This window comes from Theobroma cacao, chromosome 1 (genome assembly GCF_053813885.1).
Source record: "Theobroma cacao isolate CCN51 chromosome 1, ASM5381388v1, whole genome shotgun sequence".
Taxonomy (NCBI): domain Eukaryota; kingdom Viridiplantae; phylum Streptophyta; class Magnoliopsida; order Malvales; family Malvaceae; genus Theobroma; species Theobroma cacao.
The window spans coordinates 38,300,595-38,313,746 of NC_142639.1; the positions used below are offsets into that span (position 1 = coordinate 38,300,595).

The window sequence follows — 13,152 nt, forward strand, 5'->3', positions numbered from 1 at the left end:
AAGTTTAAACATATCATAATCAAATCATAAACGTGTGTTTACATTATTAATTAAACTGATTATAAATGGATCATGAGTTATGAATACATGATAATAGATTAATTAAACATGTTTTAAATGAGTTTTAAATAAGTTTGACATGTTTTAACTGTATACACATAATGAAGACATGAAACACAACTATCCTAAAGTCAAATTAATTTAATTCCATATCATATTACTATGTCGTGTACAAAATTAGATAAACGTGAATAATGAATTAAATTATTTAACTACTTTCTTAAGGACATTAGAATTGATGCAGCTGAATTACAGCCCTTATTTTATCGAACTCTTTAACTAAATAATTGAAAATTAAAAAGTTGGAAATTGAAACTAACTTTCTTCAACCCTAGTAGGTTCTTAAAAGAGGAAGGAGTGAATGAGCATCATTCAATGTACAAGTTGATCAAAGCAGTAAAGGATTTCCTCAAGAAAATTCGAGAATGGAATACAACACATTTTTTAGGGAGAAAAACTTTGCTCTAGATTTATTAGCCAAATAGGATGAGATCTGATTTCGTTTAGTGAAAATTCACTTTGTTGAAACGAGATCTAGTTTCGTTCGATAAGGATCTAATCAGATAAACTCTAGAAACAACTTTTTTTTACGAGATTGGATAATGCTAACAGTGATTAATGAGTTTGGCAAATTCAGATCCGATGAAACAATACCCAATCTGGCTTACAACAACACAATAATTTCGACGAAACGAAATGAAACGAAATTAGACTATCATACCCAATAGTGTTGGTATATCTAGAGGAGATGGTGAATGCTACAGTATGCTTAATTTTACTGTAAGGTCAATTAATAAAATTATTAAAAAATAATAAAAACTTATATAGCAGGTTAACAGGTAAACAATATATATAATTTTTAAATTTATCTATTTTAGGACAACAACATAGATAATTTTTAAATTTATTTAGTTTATTTTAAAAGTTATTTAACTTTTAATTTTAATTATTTTATACTTTAAACTATAAGAATATTATTATTTTTAATATTAAAATTATATTTAATTAATTAATTCAATAAAAATTATTATTATCACTTATTACGTTAACTTTCATACATTTACGTTAAGATTTTAAATTTGCTTATTCTACTTTTATAAGATTTTACGTCAATTCTTATAACTTTACGTTAAGCCTTTTCAATAATAACTTTTAACTATAATTATCTTTATCTTTATTATTCTTTATTTAAAATAACAATTTGAATATCGTTACATACTTTTAGCTAAATAATATAAACATAAATATTTATTTTTTATTAAAATTAGATTTTTTTATTTAATTAACTTATTACGTTAACTCTTACATAGTTATGTTAAGATTTAAAATTTAATTATTTCACTTTTATAAGTTTTTACGTTAATTGTTACAATTTTACGTCAAGGCTTATTTATATCAATTTTAAACTATAATTATTTTTATCCTTATTATTCTCTATTTAAAAATTAAAATTTGTATATTGTTAAACACTTTTGACTGAAAATGTAAATTTAAATATTTATTTTTCACTAAAATTAGATATTTTACTTAATTGACTTGTTACGTTAACTCTCATACATTTACATTAAGATTTAAAATTTAGTTATTCTACCTTTATAAGTTTTTACATTAATTATTATAGTTTTACGTCAAAGCTTATCTATGTCAATTTTGAACTATAATTATTTTTATTATAATTATTTTTATTCTTATTAGTCTTTATTTAAAAATTAAAATTTGTATATCATTAAACACTTTTAGTCTGAGAATATAAATTTAGATATTTTTTTCACTAAAATTAGATTTTTTTTACTTAATTGACTTCTTACGTTAATTCTTACACATTTACATTAAGATTTAAAATTTAGTTTTTTCACTTTTATAAGTTTTTACGATAATTCTTATAGTTTTACGTCAAGATTTTTTTATGTCAATTTTGAACTATAATTATTTTTATCCTTATTATTTTTTATTTAAAATTAAAATTGGTATATCGTTAAATACTTTTATTTTGAGAATATAAATTTAAATGTTTGTTTTTCACTATATTATATATTTTTTTACTTAATTGACTTATTATATTAACTCTCATACATTTATGTTAAGATTTAAAATTTAGTTATTTCACCTTAATAAGTTTTTACGTCAATTCTTACAGTTTTACGTTAAGACTTTTTTATGTCAAATTTGAACTATAATTATTTTTATCCTTATTATTTTTTATTTAAAATTTAAAATTTGTATATCATTAAATACTTTTAGTCTGAGAATATAAATTTAAATGTTTGTTTTTCACTAAAATTAGATTTTTTACTTATTTAGCTTGTTACGTTAACTTTTACACATTTATATTAAGATTTAAAATTTAGTTATTCCACCTTTATAATTTTTTACGTCAATTGTTACAGTTTTACATAAAGGGTTTTTTATATCAATTTTGAACTATAATTATTTGTATCATTATTATTTTTTATTTAAAAATTAAAATTTGTATATTGTTAAATACTTTTAATCTAATAATATAAATTTAAATATTTGTTTTTTACTAAAATTAGATTTTTTTTTACTTAATTGACTTGTTACGTTAACTCTCATACATTTACGTTAAGATTTGAAATTTAATTATTCTATTTTTATAAGTTTTTACATCAATTATTACAGTTTTACGTCAAAACTTATCTATATAAATTTTAAACTATAATTATTTTTATTATTAATATTTTTTATTTAAAAATTAAAATTTATATATCGTTAAACACTTTTAATCCGATAATATAAATTTAAATATTTATTTTTCATTAAAATTAAATTTTTTTTCTTAATTGACTTGTTACGTTAACTTTTATACATTTATGTTAAGATTTTAAATTTAATTATTTTACCTTTATGAGTTTTTATATCAATTCTTATTATTTTATGTTAAAAGATTTTTAATCATAACTTTTAAAAACTTTACGTCTAGGTTTTTTCATGACAACTTTAAATTATATTTTTTTTATTATTATACATTTTTAATTTTGACTTTCTGATTTATTATAGAAATAATCCTATTTATAATATGAAATTTCAACCATTGAATAAAAGCAATACAAATAAATGGTTTCTATTAATAAGATATAAAAAGAGTCCATCAAAGAGAGGACTTTTTATTTACCAGTTAAATTTATTTATCAATTTTTTTATGAGTTTTAAATCAATGGCTACAATTTAATCTTATAGATCAAATGATCTTTATTAATTGACTTTACAAAAAAGTAAAAAATGATGACCTTATTGTAAAATTTGTCAGAGGCGGATGGAAGGGTGGGTAGGGGCAATATTTTTTCAAAATTTTAAATTTTTATTTATTAATTTTAAAATTTTATCTTTATAAATATTTAATTTACTGTTTTATAAACATTGTTTATAATTTTAAATATAAAATCTTGATTCGGTCACTGAATATATCTTTTCAGTTGAAATTAAATAAAAAGCCCATAGATAAGGTAGTAATTCCGACTTCCTTCTAGATCAACGACAAAGACTATATTTCCTTTCTCGCAATCGATAAATATTTTCTCTCCACTATCCCTTTTTGTAATTTTCCCTTAAATTTTTTTAAGCCCAGGTGATCAAAAGTCAACAGCTACTTGCTTGTACACAGATGTCAAATCGTACTCCAGTTCTTGCTTGTAAGTTTTCAACTTCTCTCGTCGGTTTAGCCTCTTTTCTAATTCTTGTTGGGTCAGTATCTTTGATTATGTCACACTTTTCGTATCTCTGTTAAACTAATTTTCTATGTCTAAATTAATCATGTGATCTCTTAGACATGCTTCGCTGGCTGAAGAAGGCAACCTCTAACTTTGTAAAATCTAAGCACGAAATCATTTAATTGTTGCGACCATGTCTTTCGTGATAAAAAGGAAATGAAAAATCAATGGGGTAAAGTTCATAAACCACCCTTGCCAATTAGTAAAAGGTATACTAACCTGCCTCTTATTTACCCTTTAATTTTTAAAATTGTAAACTCAACCAAACACATATGTATTATCAGTGAGCGGAATCAAGATTTCATATTTAAGAGATAATTCTAGAAATTCATTGTTTAACAAAAACATAAAGTAATTTAAATGAAAAAAATGTAAAAATTACAAAATAAAAATATTTTTTAACAACTATTGTATGTTAAAATTAGACATCATTAATTGAGTTCAATGGTCTTTCATCAAGTAAAAACTATTTATCACTGAATCAATATCAAAATCTCGAATGATTTCCTTTTCGATAAAAATGATCAACAAAATTTTTAAAAACTCATCTAACATTTTATTACAAGTTTTGTTTCTAACAAGTTTGATAATAAAAAATGTATGCTCTGATGTTGCAATAGAAGATAAGCCAGAATAGTTAAGACAAACCTAATCGATTTGTCAGGAAAGAAGAAAAGCTTAGAAAGTGTAGATATATTTTTCAAAGTCTTATTATGAAAAATGTTAAGCTTGAATATATTCAATTGATAGTTTAGATGCATTTTATCATGCCCAATAAAGTCATAAGGATAATAATAATTTACAAGATTGTATATATTTTCAACATCAAATAATTTGAAATCATTTTGAAATTCTAAAGATGTATCAAAAGTGAACAACTCCACCACATTTTTATTAAATTTGAAATCCGATTCTTGCAAAAATGAGTCAATAACAACCAAAAACAAATTAACTTGACAATGCTATTTAATTGTGACGTGTTATAAAATTATTATAAAAGTAAAATTATAAAATTTTAAAAAAATATATAATGTAAAAATTTTAAAATTTTTATAAACATAAAATTATAAACTTTTTTAGAAATAAAAATATATTTTAAAATTTTTAGAGGACGGGACCCTTCTAGCCCTCCTCCCCTCAAGCCTCTGTGTACTATTAATTGAAAGCAATGGACCATGTGAAGAAGATGATAAGATCAGGATGATGATGACGTTGATGAAGAAAATCCTGGCTGAGGTCCAACAATTAAAGTATGCAGATATTGTTTACTCTGTACAATGAGTGTGTTTATCGTAATTGAGTCTGACGAGAACTATAATTGTTTTTTGTTGGAACTGTCGCTATTTTGCTGTCTCCACTCTACTTCTTGCAGTTTTTTAATGAAAACTTACATTATTGGCTGAGAAAAAAACAGTTTCCTTTACTCCCATATCGTCCACGTCGCCGCCGCCATGTAACTTCTAAAGCAAATTTTGTAGACTCGAAAGAAGCAAATTTTGAGAAGATTCTTGTTTGGTTTAGACTTTGGAGCATGTTGATTGAGCAACAATACTGAATTTAGTCTTCGACCTTCAGCATTATTGCAAAACTTTTATTATTTTATTTATTTTTTTTTGTGAATTCGAAAGATATAAACAGAGCCATATACAGCCCAAGATAGTATTAAAAAGAAATTGAGAGTAAATGGACAAAAATTTGTATTTCGATAAAATCTTTAACTGTGTTTGGGTCTCAAGAAAGTGAGGGAAGCTTTGAAAAGATGAGGATATTTTTGTATTTTGATGATTTGTCAAAAGTCTGCTGTGGTGATGAAACCAGAGGAACAACGTTTGAGTAAGAGAGGGGCTTTTTATTTCACCCATGAATCATGTGGGTGTAATGTCTAATATTATAGTAAATGATAGGAATCAAGTTGAAGTCATTGCAGGATACAATAAAAAAATTTTCATAATCAACACAATATGAAAATAAAAAAGCACTATGATTGCAAGTTGCAACTCCAAGGACCGACACCTAAATGGTGGTAGTAGGTTCTCTCAAGATTGAAGCATCCTAGAGCGTGTCCCCACTGCAAAGGCAAACCAGCTAACACTTTCTCTTCCATGCCACAGTCGTTTCTTAATCTTGAAGCAACTCTCCTGTAATTCTAAACATATGACAATTGATATTTAAGCAAATTCTGTAGAAAGTTTGTGCTGATGGAACATACTTCAACCCAGCCCGTATTTAACTGCTTTGCAAGAATCTGTAACAGGGAGACAGCCCATATATAATATGTTAAGCTCAATTAATTATATGTGAATTTAAAGATTTTTGGCCTAAATTACGAGCTTCGAAACATACCCAATAATGCTCCCCATCTCCCCCGCCCATCGCCCAATGAGCTTTGACTGCAGGATATGCCCCAAACCGCTGGTTGCATGATTTCAAGGAACCAAGACTGACAAAATTGATTTGATGTATAATAGTTAAGGACCAAAATTATGCCAGCTGCTGTCGCTTGGGGTTTTCTTGCAGAAGTACGACTAGCTTGCAAGCCAAGGTACCACACAGTAAGATTTCTCTGCAAGAGACGTAGTAAATTCATTTAAAAACAGTAGCTAGTGCTTTCTTTTTAGCTCATGAACAGTGAAGGAGACCTCAACCGGTTCCTTCTGATAAAAATTTCTGCCATAATGTCATGTTGATCAAAATTGACTGTGACAAGACAATTTAACGCACAACTTAGAGTAGGATATACTGGCCGACAACCAGGATAAGAACAACCAACAGTATCAAAGTACGGATCACACTGCAAGAGGAAGAATCTATTCATTATACTGAGAAAAAAAAGTACAATTTCATGTAGCAGATGCATGAACCAAGAATAAGAGACCAAATAAAAAGTACAATTTTGAATAATAAATGAGTTAATTACCACGTCATGAGTTACAACAGGAATACCCTGAAGTTCCTTCTTGGGCGTTTGGTTTGATTCCAAGAAGCTGCTCAGTATGGCCAAGCTAGGCACCAAAAATAACATATTTGCAACAGTATGCATGCATAGCAGAGAGAGGTACCGAGATGTGTCTGAGAGAGAGAAAGATCATTGACAAGGCTCTGCAACTTGCCAACTCACAGTGTAATTAGAAAATCGAGGATTCAGGGCAGCTTTTCATCCAGCCATGGGGTTTTCATTTAATTGTTTTACAAAATTGATTCCTACATGTTCATGGTGAGAGCAAGAATGTAATGGTTTCATTTTAAGAGAAGCTTTAATTTTCGTTTTCCTTAAAAGACATTCAACAGAGAAAATAGCTCAAGGACCCTAGAGTTGAGCTTGATGTTCGAAACTGGTTCCACTGCAATCACGTGCTAGCAATATAGCACCAAGTAAGCTCCAATTGCAACTTTAACAGCTCCTTTGGTTGGGGGACTAACCGTTTTCCTTCCTTTCTTAATTTGAAGAAAACACCAACACATGCTGGGATCACAAAAATCCATTTAACTAGAGACGATAATTAGACGGATTAAATTGGATTTGAATTAAATTATTTCAGATAAAAAAATTTTTAATCATTTTTGAATTGAAATAATTGAAAATTAAATGTTTTATAAATTCAAATCAATTTATATTTGAATTATTTTTAAATTTCATTCTATTGAATTGTATAAAGCTGAGAATGAGTATTTAGAATTTAATCAATTTTGTAATTTTAATATTGAAAATTTTTATTATTGAGAGCCGGTTGCGACAAAGAGTAATAAATGAAATAAATCTCTTGATATTGACTTATTGAGAGATCGATGTGTTTTGAATTTTAGAATAACTATAACGTTGAAATGTTAGGAATTGAAAAACCCGATGAGTTATCACAAAGATATATTTTTTTTTATCTTTCACATTTTTTTCATGTGGGGAAAGACTGTATTAGACCTCGCGTCTTAAACGGCATAAAAAGAGCTGGGGGGTTGACAATTTTGTTGCCCTTTTGTTTTAACTCTAGTTTCTTTTCTCTCTTTCCTTTTTCTAAAACATTAGTAATGGAACAAGCACTTAGGGAAGGCAAAGGCAATGCAAGTCGTTTCTAGTAACTTACACGTGTATTTTTCCTTTTCTTTGAAAAGAAATTTACATGTGTATCATGTGTCAACTGTCGAAATCAAAGGAAGGGCGACGTAGAACAATGCTTTGACGCCCGCAACTCAACAATTTTCTCGTTGGTTTTCCGCATCCAGCAGATGGTGTCCGGGGAGTTCATTCAAGAATAAAATTTGCCGAGTGCATATGTCGGTGCTAAGATTGGTATGGTTTTTAATTGTACCAGACAATGTGAAGCTCCAAGACCAGCAGTTCTTATCCGATATGGTTTGTATCATTTCACCAGTTTGTGCCAGCCAGATTACATGTACGTTCTTCAACTACTCCCCTTGTGTTATCTTTGATATTAAGTCATACTTTGGTATCAGAGTGTTCAATTGTTTTCTACGTGATTTAAATAATCATATCATCTCACTCACCTTTTCCAGCTATGTTGCCCTCTTATCTTAACGCTAGCTTTGCTGAATAAGGCAACCTATGGGGAAATTATTTCATTGTGGAAATGATGGGGTGGATAACAATCAATCTCCACTTCTTTTGTGCATTTAGATTGTACGCTTTGTCCTATTAAGAAGAAAGATGAATCTGAAATCGGATCCTATGGTTCCAGAGAGATTGATTGAATAGCTCAAATTTCAAGGGACAAATGACACCTCGTAGTTCAATAAAATTTACCTTGCATGCAAGGAAATTTCTGATGATAACTATCAGGCCAAATACAGTAGTAGCTGATCAGAATTCATGTGGGTACATTACATAATATCTATATATACCGGCTGAAGTTCTTGCAAACTGATACAACAAAACATTTGATAATCAACATGAAAACAAGGATCAAATTTCATGGCAGCTCATGCACTTATAATTTATGATTGCAACTCCCAACTGATACATAAATGAGTAGTAGGCCTGTATAGATGAATTACTCTCGAAACAAAGCATCTTCGAGAGTGTCCATGTCACCTACCTCTCTAACAAGATTTTTGGTAGAAGGCAAACCAGCTACGACATCATCTTCAATACCACACTCGTTTGTGCCTCTGCTAATCTTGAAGTAGCCATCCTGTAATTCAAAATATGATAATTAATATTTAAGCGTTCTAAAGACACTTTTTCCTAAGCAAATGTGGAGAAAAGTTTGATGAAAAACATACATCACCCCAGCCTCTATTCCACTGGTTTGCAAGAAGCTGCAATAGGGAGAAAGTAGAGAGACAAAATATTAAATCAATTAATTATATCATTCTAATATGTTTGCCTAAAAACACAACCAATCAAAACATACCCAGTAATCCTCCCCATCATCAGATGTTCCCCAACCAATAAGCTTAACTGCATGACCTCCCATGACACCGCCTGTCACATGTTTGTAAACTCCTGACTTGTAGTGAGCAAAATCCTGTACAATCATAAAGAAGCTAGAATATCAAACACAACATATCTCCTAAATAAATGTTATTTTCATCAATTTTTGGGTTAAAGATATAAGTAATGCAACCAGGAGCACTTTTCAAGGAAAACCAAGACTGACAACTAATCTGCGAGTTAAGGGCCAAAAGCATGCCAGCTCTTGCTGGTGGTTCAAGCAAAAGTACTAGTTTGCAAGCCAAGCTGACCACATTAAAATTGCCTCGCAAGAGATGCAGCAAATTCAATTAGAAAAGTATCACTGCTTTCTTTTACCTCATAAACGGTGAAGGAGACCTCAACTGGTCCATTCGTATAAACTTCTGCCATGATATCAGCTGGATCAGAGTTGATTCTGTATGCCCCGACGCTATAGTGCTTGGACTCCCTCCAGAGTTGGTTTCCCTTAACACACTTTTTAACACATCTGGGAGTAGGATATGCAGGCTCACAACCAGGGTGAGAACAACCAGTATCATCAAAATATGGATCACACTGCAAGAGGAAGACTATTCATTACTGAAAAAAAGTATACCCCCCCCCCCCCCCCCCCCCCCCCCCCCCCCCCCCACACACACAAATACACAAAGAGAGATTAAATGCATTAACAGAGAATAAGAGGCAAATAAACTAATCAGGTAAGAAGTTTGGAAGGTTTAATATAAGAGAGAGAAATAATGAATTAGAATGACACAATCTTATCTTTTTATGTAAATATTAAAAAGAACAACTAACAATAAGAAACTAATTGTCCATGATTAAAGGCTGAAGAGCGATAATAGTAACAATGAAGATTATAATTATACGTCTTTAGTGCGCAGAAATAATTATGAGAATGGTAATAATAATACCTCCTCAGTGACAACACCACGGCGCACAAAATATCGCCATGCAGAAATTGGATACCCCCCATCACAACCACTTCCACATAAAAAGCCACAGCACGCCAGAAGATCATTAACAGACAGAGATATATTCTGCAATGAAATATTTTGTGAGTACAAATAATTTTTCCATGAACCAAAAATGCTGTCTTATTTTCTGGAAACAAAAGTTTCATTTACCATGCTAAAATGGATACAGAAACGATCAGATAGTGATTCAACAGCACCAAAAGCCCAGCAAGAACCACAGTGACCCTAAATCATCAGCAGCTAAAGATACTAAGAATTTAAATAAAAAATGAGATATAAAAATTGAGGGAAATGAAAATGTTGTCACCTGATCTTCAATATGGAAATCGATCCAACAATTGATTCACCATGTAAAATGGAAATCATCAGTCAATTATTCAAAAGTCACAAAATTTTATAAACCAGCACATAACATAACTCACCAAGAATTCTTCCGATTGTGCTACATTGTGGCCAAGCTGTTCTAGCATCGAACTTAGTTGGCACCTTTAAGGATTTGCCATGTGTTATAACAGGAATACCCAGAAGTTCCTTCTTGGGTGTTGGTTTGACTCCAAGAAGATGCTTAAACTCACCAACCTATGCACCAAATATACAAATTTGGAACTAGTAAGCACACAGAACCACTAACATATGTCTCAGAGAGAGAAAGATCACTAACAAGGTCCTGGAAGCACTTACAGTGTAGTTAGAAAGTCGAGGATTCAGGGCAGCTTTCCATCCAGCCTTGGGATTTTCATTTACTTGTTTCACAATTGAATCCTAGATGATCATCGTGAGAGTAAATAATTAATAATTTGTTATTTGACCACAGAAACCTTATTTTTCTCTTAAAAACATTCAATGAAGAAAATACCTGAAGGATTTGAGAGTTAAGCTTGACCTCAGAAAGTTGTTCCACAGCAATTACCTGCTTACAATTTAGCATCAACTAAGTTCTCATTGCAACGTTCTAAAATTTGTACCATATGCCTAATCAAGCAACAACTGGAAATAAAAGGCATGTACGAATCTGATTTATCATATAACCCAGGTAGCACAATTACAACAATCTAATCAATAGCTAATCTAGCACGCCAATGATGGAAGCCACACATCAAAGCAAAACTACCAGCAATACACTCTATAAGAGTCCAGTATCAGTATATAAACTTCCCCAAAGTCTCCCTTGAGAAAACCACTTTTTCCGTTTATTTTGAACTAGGATACAACTTTCCATCATATATAAGCAAGCTACCTAAAGCAAATAATATGAAGAGGACGACTTACAAAAACAATTGTCTTTTCACCACTATCAACTCCAAAAAAGAAAAAAGGTCCACAAGTTAAGAGTTTGAATCTAAAAGATTGAAACCGATCTGGTATAACCTAGATTCTGGATACTATTTACCATTTATTAAAAGTCATAACAATATCAGGGCATCTTTTCACATCATATGGAAATATATGATAGATTAGACCCAAATTAAGAAAACAACAGAAAAATAATAATATACCTTTGGGTGAACCGTGGAGAGAAGTAACAGGAAGCTAGCCAAAAAAAGCAGGGGATTCGCCATGTCCTTCATTTCTCAGGCTGCAGAAAGGGGCAAAGAGAGGTGGGTATAACAGGGATTCAATCTTGAGACCCTCCCTTGTTATTGGGAGAGTTGTAAAGAAAGGGACAAAGTAAGTAATCGGGGAAGCAGGAGAGAAACATGTAGATAATTGGCACAAACATTAATATAAGGAATCTTGCCGTGTTGTGCTATTGGTCAGTTTTGGACTTTTAAGCCGCTGTGACGTCAAAGGCTTGGAAAAACTCATAAACCTTCACCTATCCCGACGCTTATCTCCAAGATATTTATTTCACTGGATCTTCACGTGGCAAAACACAGAGTCTCAGTTCTGTGTCTTTGAGCATATTAATATATATTTTTTAATTTACTTTTAATGATTATTAATATAAATATGAATAATTTTAAAGTATTAGATTTAAAATATAAATATTTAATTTTATTGATAAGTATAAATATTCAAATTTTACAATCTTAATTTATCAATTATTTTAATATTAATAAACTGAAAAAACGTTGTTAAAAAATAATTAAATATAATATTTTTAACTTACAAATTGAATAAATTTTATTACTGTTTTAATAAAAGATATATAAAATGATAATTTTAAATTTAGATTAAATTTTTTCATTTAAAAATTCTAATTTTTTAATTTTAATTATTGTATGATATTATTATGTATATTTATATAATAATTTAAATTATTTAAGATAATAAATGATAATTTAAAGTTATTTATTTTTGTTAATCAAAAGTTTTTTGTATAAGACCTAAAAAGTTCCTAAATTATTAAAAAAATTCAAATAAATTTTTATATTTTTTATTACCTTCACTCAAATTTTTATATTTTATTTTGAATTAAATAAACTCTTATAACTATTAATTGATTAATTATTATTAGTCAATTTGTCAATTATTATTTTATGTTACATGGTATTGATGTAACATATTAACATATCACAATAAATAATAACAGGATATATTTTACGATAATATGATTATATAACATTTTAATCTTCACATCAACATCATGTCATTATGGCAAATCACATTTTACTAAATAACAATTAATCAATTATTATTTTATATTACATAACATCAATGTAACATATTGATATGTGATAATAGATGATAACGTGATATGGTTTATAATGATATTATTATATGATATTTTCATTTTTTATATCAATATTATGTCAGCATCATATGAGTATAAAATGATAAGTTACATTTTGATTAATAACAATTAATCTATTGTTGATCATAATGACTTATTTAACTTAAAATAAAAATATAAAAATTAATTGATCTTAATAAAAAAAATAAAAATTTATTTAAATTTTTGTGATTAATTTCAAGAATTTTTTCAAGTATTAAGTCAGTTTTTTTAACATTCATATTTTTA

At 29.0% G+C, this 13,152-nt stretch overlaps 1 protein-coding gene across 1 annotated transcript; it reads right to left on the reverse strand.

Moving 5' to 3' along the window:
• Nucleotides 1-8,529: 8,529 nt before the first annotated feature.
• LOC18613845 (cathepsin B-like protease 2) lies at nt 8,530-11,926 on the reverse strand. The gene is made up of 11 exons (XM_018126319.2): nt 11,687-11,926; nt 11,047-11,100; nt 10,872-10,952; nt 10,613-10,769; nt 10,498-10,502; nt 10,341-10,415; nt 10,128-10,253; nt 9,553-9,771; nt 9,155-9,268; nt 9,024-9,059; nt 8,530-8,932 (listed from the first exon to the last, which is right to left on the reverse strand). The coding sequence occupies exons 1-11, from the start codon at nt 11,756-11,758 to the stop codon at nt 8,792-8,794; spliced, it is 1,080 nt and encodes a 359-aa protein (XP_017981808.2). The 5' UTR covers nt 11,759-11,926; the 3' UTR covers nt 8,530-8,791.
• Nucleotides 11,927-13,152: the final 1,226 nt, after the last annotated feature.

Excerpts from the sequence above, each read along its gene's own strand:
- LOC18613845 (XM_018126319.2), bottom strand. The coding sequence starts at position 11,758 with ATGAAGGACATGGCGAATCCCCTGCTTTTTTTGGCTAGCTTCCTGTTA. Across the intron at positions 10,770-10,871 it reads CTCGACTTTCTAACTACACT|GTTGGTGAGTTTAAGCATCT; the intron begins GTAAGTGCTTCC and ends TTTGGTGCATAG. Across the intron at positions 9,060-9,154 it reads ATGATGGGGAGGATTACTGG|CTTCTTGCAAACCAGTGGAA; the intron begins GTATGTTTTGAT and ends TCCCTATTGCAG.